This window comes from Helobdella robusta (assembly GCF_000326865.2).
Source record: "Helobdella robusta unplaced genomic scaffold HELROscaffold_7, whole genome shotgun sequence".
In the NCBI taxonomy this organism is placed as follows: domain Eukaryota; kingdom Metazoa; phylum Annelida; class Clitellata; order Rhynchobdellida; family Glossiphoniidae; genus Helobdella; species Helobdella robusta.
Genome location: NW_008705398.1, coordinates 320,762 through 328,962, shown reverse-complemented (window position 1 = coordinate 328,962; position 8,201 = coordinate 320,762). Strand labels below are relative to the sequence as shown.

The window sequence follows — 8,201 nt, the reverse complement described above, 5'->3', positions numbered from 1 at the left end:
ACGATTTGAACACAGCCAACCATTGTTCAACAGCACGCGAAACTTGAATTTCTCGAAACTCAGCATTTACTTTCTGATGATTTTTGTTTATAAACAGTTAACCAATCGATTACCTGATTTATTTAACAGTTGTTTCAAGATGAAACAACAATGTCGGCAACAAAATAATCTTGTCTCTAACAAATCGAAAACGAATATTTTGTTCTCTCACGTGTATTGCAAGGGACCGAGAATCTGGAACGAAATTTTAAACAGTGGATTTAATTTTGAATTTATTTCGTTAAATAATTTTTAAAAAAAGTTAAAAGAATATTTACTTAAGTTTAAAACATAAATTTTTTGTTTTTGAAATTACGTTTAAATTCTGTTGAAAACTTATAACATTTTAAAAATTATGTCAAGGTGGTCACACTCGATGAGTTTCTGAAAAGAACTCTACTGTGGTCATCCTGTCTTCTTCCTATTGATATAAAGGGGAGAGAATTCTTTTTTTTCTCTTTTTTTAGATTAATTTTGAGAAGCAAATAAAAATTCGTTTCGTTTCGTTTCGTATGTTTGTTTGTATATTTGTTTAATTGTATGTTTGTATATTTGTTTGTTTCTATGTTTGAGGGGGTAGGCAAACTTTTGATATGTTTGTCGGACATGTCATATATTAAACCCAATAAAGGCTGTGGTTGAATATTTTAGAATGAATCCTCTCTCTCTCTCTTTCTCTTTCTCTTTCTCTCTCTCTCCCTCTCTTTCTCTCACGTTCTCACTTATTTTCATAGACTTTTCAGGATGTTTCAAATTATGATGTTGTTGATGTTGTTGTTGCAACTCACAGTGTGACTTCTCACAAGCAGAATTACTAAACGAGTTGCAATAGACGAAATCGTAGCAGCCAATCTCTAAACGCAATCAACAACATGCAATTGTTGCAACAACAAATGAATTAGGCGCTATACAAATCAACAACAACAACAAACAAACAACAACAACAAAGCCACAACACAACCAAACAACATCCTTACCTCCACAACAAGCAACAACCTCTCAGATAAACCACCCCCACCAACAAACAACAACAACCAGCCACCACAAACCACCAACAACCACCACCACAAAACAGTGTTCCTACAGCGTCTGCTACCGCCAGCGACAAGAAAACGCTCGCCTGGTCGAAGACTTTGCTGAGAGATGGCGCTTGCGACAGAATATTTCCTTCCCTTGCTACTATGACACTGAAAATTCGGGGAAGGTCATTGAGAAAAAGAACTACACTGGAGCTGATGTGGTCCACTGCATGCTGTGGCCATCAGTCTGCATTCTCGTCTGCGCTGCCGTATTTCTGAAGCTGGAGTCGCGGCGGCGCGGGCTAACATTTTGCGGAAGGATTAACGATGAGGTCGTCGGAGAGGGTATGGGAGATAACAACGGGGGTGTAGGGGCTGCCAGGGGCTGTTCAAATAATAATAATAACAACAACAATAATAATGACAATAACAATAATAATAATAATAATAGTATTAAAATAAGTTTGAGTAAGATTAAGTTGACCAATAAGAAAGCAAGGAGCAGCGATGAATGTAACAGCAGTGATAATAACAACAACAACAACAACAACAATAATAATAATAATAGTGACAATAATAAAAATAAAAATACAAACATGTATAATAAGAGTAACAGTCTGGATGGAGAGTTAGATGGGAACCGCTCAAAACATCAACAACAACAACAACAACAACAACAACATCAACATCAACAACAACTACAACTACATCAACATCAACAACAACATCACCATCATCATCATCATCATCCGCGTAATCATCTTTCCCGCAGTAAAGAAGAGTTTCTGGACATTAAAACATCAACAGCATCATCGTCAACAACAACAGCAACAACAAATCCGAATACTTTCAGTACGAACAAAAGTAAGAACAGATCTCTAAACTCCTTGTTGCAGCAACAAAACGACAACAACAACAGCAACAACGGTTTATCAACATCTCAACATAAACAACAACAACATTTTAATAAGTCGCCCAGGTGCAAGAAACAAATGGCTCAACACGCAACAACTATTGATAATAGCAGTCCAACAACATTCGCACAACAACAACAACAACCACGCCTCTACAACAATAAACAACAATTTCAACTTAACATTCAGCAACAACAACAACAGCAACAACAACAACTCGAAGGACATTGTCCGTCAACAACCACAAAATCAAAAACAATCTCAAATAAGATGAGTAACAACAACAATAATAACAAAACTACTACTAGTAATAATAATAATAATAATAATAGTAGTAGTAGTAGTAATAATAATAATAACATGGTGGTCATCGGAAGTGGTGGTGATGAAGATGGTGAGTTTAGGCAATTAATTGACAGTGAAAAAATGTACGTAGTTGCATGATTGGTTGGTTCAATGAATGAATGAATGAATGAATGAATGAATGAATGAATGAATGAATGAATGAATGAATGAATGAATGAATGAATGAACGAACGAAAAAACGAATGAGCTAAGGTTCGAATGAACGTGGAAATAGCGTACAGATGAATGATTGAATAATTGTTTTAATGAACGAACGAAATGAACAGAGATGAACAAATGAACGAACGAATGAGTGAACATATAAATAAATGGACAGATTAATAATTTAATGAACGAACGAATGGAAAATTTGACAAAAAAATCCCGAAAAACCCGCAAAAAAAATTTAATTTTTTCATACATCAAGCTGTTCATCTTTGCGTTCCATACTCTTATCAATACGTACTGCACATAAAACCACGCACACACGCACCCACGCACCCACACAGACACCCAGACAGACATACACACAGATATATAAATAAATATAAACACATAAATATATATATATAATATATGTATTTATATATACGTGTTGTTGAACGTATTTTCATGAAATTAATAAACGCTAAATCATTTAATCAAATTTGTATTTATATATCTATGTGTATATATTTATATCAAAAGCACCATTATTTTATTCTAATATCATAATCTTTGATGTATATATTCTATATTGTATGTTTTTCATATCAACGCACCATATATTATTATTATTATTATTATTATTATTATTATTATCATTATTATTTTCCACTTATAATGTAAAATTTATCAAAAGCGTCGTTCTCAAAATGCAGAAACAAAACAATGTCAGGTTGAAAACAAATAAGCTTTTAATAGTCTTCTGAATGTCAACTGATTTAAACCAGGATCCCGTAAATGGCTTAGGAGGTTGTTTCATATACTAGGAGCTAAAATAGCAAAATTTCTAGAACCTATTCCTAACAGTACCGCCAGAAAATTGGACTCATCAGATGGCAAACTGACATAATGAAGAACGATTTCATCTATCAAATATCAAGCTGCCAGGCTGTTGATGCATTTAAATATCATTACACAAGTTTTAAACAGAACACGATTTTCGATAGGCAACCATTGTAGTTGATTTAAAATTGGCGAGATTAGGCGCCAGACACAACTCTGGGCGCACGATTCTGAACTGACTGTAGCTTCGTAACTGACTTTTCAGGTAGGCCGTTGAACAAACTGCTGCAATAGTCCAAACGCGAACGGATAAATGCACGCATCATCATCTTAAGAGTATTTTTGTCTTGAGATTTCTGTATCAATTTCAACATGTGCAATTGGAAAGTACAGACTCTCATCAGTGATTTTATGTGATAATCCACCAAACTTTAAAATCTTAATTTTAGATCAGGCTTTATTATAATAAATTTGAAAAGTATGATTTGAACTATGAGAGCACTGCCCTCTTTCAACCAAAACTTCCACATAACAACTCTTTCAATTACGAAGATGTGAAATCGGCCTGTAATTAGTAATATCATCAGCATCATGATCTATTCCAATCAAGAGGTGGGATAACCGTTGTATGTCAGTGCCAATAGTCAATAATGTGTTGATGAGGCTTGCTAAAAATTTAGAAAACAAACCATACACATATATATATATATATTTTTATATAATTTTATACGGATAATAATAACATATATATATATATTATTTTATAATTATTCATAATAATATATTATTTTATAATCATTCATGATAATAATAATGATAGTTAATCTTTTAAAAGATGATTCGAGAGAATAAGTAAGAATTCCATTTTTTTATATATCGCACTTCGTTAGATGATTTTAGAAAATTTCATTTTCTTTCATTTCTACATATGTTACACACGCACGCACACACAAACACACACAAACACACACATGTATATATATTTAAAAATGTATATAATTTTCATTATTTCAAATACAAATTTCTATATTCATGTACTTTTTAACATTTCATTTCATTCCAATGCTCACCTATTTATGTTAGCTTGCAAATTACAATAACAACAATAATAATAATAATAATTATTATTATATTATCCTTGTTTAATTTATCTTTTCTTAGGACATTTCGTCTAATAGTTCGCGACGACGACGATGACGTCAGCAACGATACATTAGCAAATTTTACAATATTCAAAATAATAACTTTTCTATGCAAGTGAAAAATGTTTTTTCTTTGTTTTCGCAATGTTTAAATTGTGTTATCTATGTTGACGTTTTATTTATTCATTTTTTCCATCAATTATTACACCACATCTATTTAATATCTTTTGTTTTTCTTGGTCTACAATTTCGATTTTTTTTCAAATTTTTTAAAGCCTATTTCGGCAATTATGCATAATACTATACAACTAATTTTAACAAATAAAGATAAATGAACAACAGGTAATGGTAATATTTCCATGGATACCTATGTATAATGATCACTTCCTACCATATTTATTTTTCTATGTTCCTAATTAAAGAAATTTTCAGTCGCACAATAAAATTGAATTAACGAATTTATAATAATGACTTCATTTTTGGGGGTTATGAATATTGCAAAACTTGAAAAAATGAAAGAACGAGAGAGAGAGAGAGATTGATGCGAAAAAAGAAAGCAGAGGGAGAGAAATATTAGTAATAAATGTTACGACATATTTTTACCCTATTCACATTTATTGATTTCAAATTTAATTCATCGAAGTTTAAAAACTGGAAAAAACTCTCTTTACCTCTCTCTCACTCTCTCTCTCTTTCCCTTTCTCTTTAGCTTCATCTCTCTTTCTCTCTCTTTCTCTGTTTTCATATCTAACCATAATATAAAAATGCACTTTAGACTATGGTGTTCGTTAAATCACTCAAGAACAATTATCTCAAATCAATCATTCACACACATTAACACACACACACACACACACACACATCCATATGTATATATATACACCCGAAAAAGCATAGGTTATATGTATGTATGTGTATATGTATGTATATATGTATGTGTATGTATGTATGCATGTGTGTGTTTGTATGTATGTAAGTGTGTTTGAGCGTATCGTAATTCTTAAGAATGACACTTATCGTTAGTGTTGTAGATAATTTTTGCAAAGTAAATGAGTTATTCAAGTGCCAGAGTAGTTAAAGTCATTACATCAACCAATTAACAATAACAATAATAATAACAACAATTATAACAACAACAATAATAACAATAATAATAAACTTCTCACACATGAAGAAACAACGAAGGGTAAATAAGATTGACACAGTTAACATACCCAAGAACACCATGAATAGAAATGACAACAACAACAACAACATTTTTTCCAACATTAATAACAACAATAATAATAATAACAACAACAAATACAACAAGAATAATAATAGTAATAATAATAATAAACAGCTCTGATGTATTTATAAATATTTGTTAGCATAACATTGCCTAGCATTAGACGATGAACTAATATAAGTGCTATTTATAATATATATGTATATATTTGTATGTATATACTAATATATATATATAATTCAAATATATATAATTTAGTTTATATATAAGCTAAGTTGGTTTCAAATTTAAGTTACTGATGATAAAGACTTATTGAGATAATGTAGCTATTGTTACTGGTCGAATTAGCATAATTATTTTCTGTGTTGTTATTGATATCTTCATCGTCGTTGTCATCATCATCGTCTTGACCAAAAGATTCACCATCGTCGGATTCACTATCGTAAAGTTTAAATTATTATCGTCAATAAAATTAAAGTTTTTGTGTCTCATTCGCTAAATTAAAAAATAAAAGTTTAAATTATTATTAACAATAAAATTACCACTGTACCATTATAGATCGTCATAGTTCTCGGCTTTGACATCATCATCATCATCTTCTTCTTCTTCTTTATTATCATCACCATCATCATCATTCCAGAAAAAAAACACAAAAGAAAAGCAGAATGTCTGGTCAATATAAGCAAGAAGTCTGTTGGAGCGCTTTGGAGAAAATCATTAATGCATCATCATCAGTACTTTCATCATCGTCGTCGTCGTCATCATCAGCAGCGGCATCATCATCATCGATATTCATCTCCAACTTAACGTCAATATTATCGGCTTTAAATATTTCGCAGCTGAAGATTTCCGGAAACGGAAATACATCGAGTTATGGTAACAGTAGTGGTTATTATGGTGATGATGACGTCAAGATGAAGATGAGTAGTAAACAGGGATGGGCGGATTGCGCCGATGAAGTTCCGACATCTTATAATATGTTTAAAAGTAAGTTTCGGTTTTTTGTGTCTCATTCGCTCGTTTACCTGATCGTTCGTTTTTCATTCTTTTATTTAGCCACTAATTCATTCAATCATTCACCGGCTCATTCATTCACTCATTTATCGTTAATTAATTCATCCATTCATCTGCAGACATGCCGCTCTACGGTATTATTGTTATCTCCATCCTAATTTTGCTGACTGCTACGACTTTCGGCCTCTACATAGAGGAGATATTCTTCATATACAATAATTTCAAAATTAGGACCAGAGCTACCAAAACCGTCTGGATTCTTGGGTTTTTCCCGGTGGGGTCTCTTTGGTTGAGTTTCTATTTTTAGAATATTTTAGAGTTTCTACTTTAGATTTTCTATTTATAGAAATTGTTAGGGTTTTGATCGTTAGAGTTTTTTTGATCAGCAGTTGAATTTATAGTTTTGTTGATTATTATTCATTCATTCATTCATTCATTCACGGTATTCATTCACTCGACCAGATTTTTTCTTTTACCGGATTGATAGGAACCGTAGTACCGAGATCCGGTCCGCTTGTTGACATGGTTGCCAATGTGTTAGTCCTGATAATGATGAGAATAATAATAACAATAATAATAACTATAATTATAATTATAATAATAATAATAATAATAATAATAATAATAATAATAATAATAATAGGAAGAACAATTACATGACCAAAAAACTGCAAACCTAAAAAATTGTGTGTATCCTAAAAAATGCACAAAAGGTTCTTCGGCACCTGCCTGTACAACTTCGGCCAGCTGATGATAAACTACATGGGCGGTCACAGACGGTTGTGGCAGATGGTGGAGAGGGGCAGGGAACTCAAGTTGAACACCCTCCCTGTATGTTGCTGTTGCGTCTGTCTGCCCGTTTCTCAGTTTAGTAGGTCAGTCAATTTTTGGTTATGTAGGCCAACTGTGGTGCTCAAGGTTCAGACATTCTAAATCTATATCTCCAATGTAGTAGTTAAGTCTACTTTTTGTTTTGAGGGGTGTACAAGACTTAAATGTACAACCCCTCAGTAAGCGAAGTCAAATTTTTCCGGTTCCTTTCTGGTGTCTTTGTCTGCCTATGTTAAATCATTGCATATTATTGCAAATATAATTACAAATATTAAATTATTATTATAATTAATAATTAAATATTATTATTCTTACAAAATTTATCCAAAGGCGAACTTTCTTCCGAATAACGTTCATGATAATGCAGGTGGCAGTTGTCAGGCCAGTCATCATGTTCGTGGCAGCCGTACTCTGGACTGACGGCATATACAGACCCGGAGACGTAAGTTAAGTTGGTTGTAGTTGTTGTAGTTACTGCTGGCTGCTTCTGAAGTTAACGTCGCCGCCGTCATCGCTGCTGTTGTCATTATTATAATTATATAAATGTCGAAATAATTTTCATCCTTATAATTAATCATGATCGTCTAAGTTAAGTCATCATCTTCGTCATCATCGTTTTCATCACCCTCATCACAAACACGTCACCAACCACTAAATCCTAACCAGACGAGCTTGAACAACG

General features: G+C 32.4%; 1 protein-coding gene across 1 annotated transcript in view; it reads left to right on the top strand.

Moving 5' to 3' along the window:
• Nucleotides 1–5,452: 5,452 nt before the first annotated feature.
• The window catches only part of HELRODRAFT_189512 (hypothetical protein), a gene marked incomplete at its 5' end in the record, with an annotated part of 3,545 nt that continues 796 nt past the window's right edge, over nucleotides 5,453–8,201 (top strand). The window contains 7 exons of the mRNA XM_009030662.1: nucleotides 5,453–5,464; nucleotides 6,514–6,661; nucleotides 6,808–6,962; nucleotides 7,151–7,224; nucleotides 7,402–7,563; nucleotides 7,850–7,961; nucleotides 8,186–8,201. The exon at nucleotides 8,186–8,201 is cut by the window's right edge and continues 114 nt beyond it. Coding sequence (XP_009028910.1) covers nucleotides 5,453–5,464; nucleotides 6,514–6,661; nucleotides 6,808–6,962; nucleotides 7,151–7,224; nucleotides 7,402–7,563; nucleotides 7,850–7,961; nucleotides 8,186–8,201 — 679 coding nt within the window. The remainder of the gene's footprint in view (nucleotides 5,465–6,513; nucleotides 6,662–6,807; nucleotides 6,963–7,150; nucleotides 7,225–7,401; nucleotides 7,564–7,849; nucleotides 7,962–8,185) is intronic.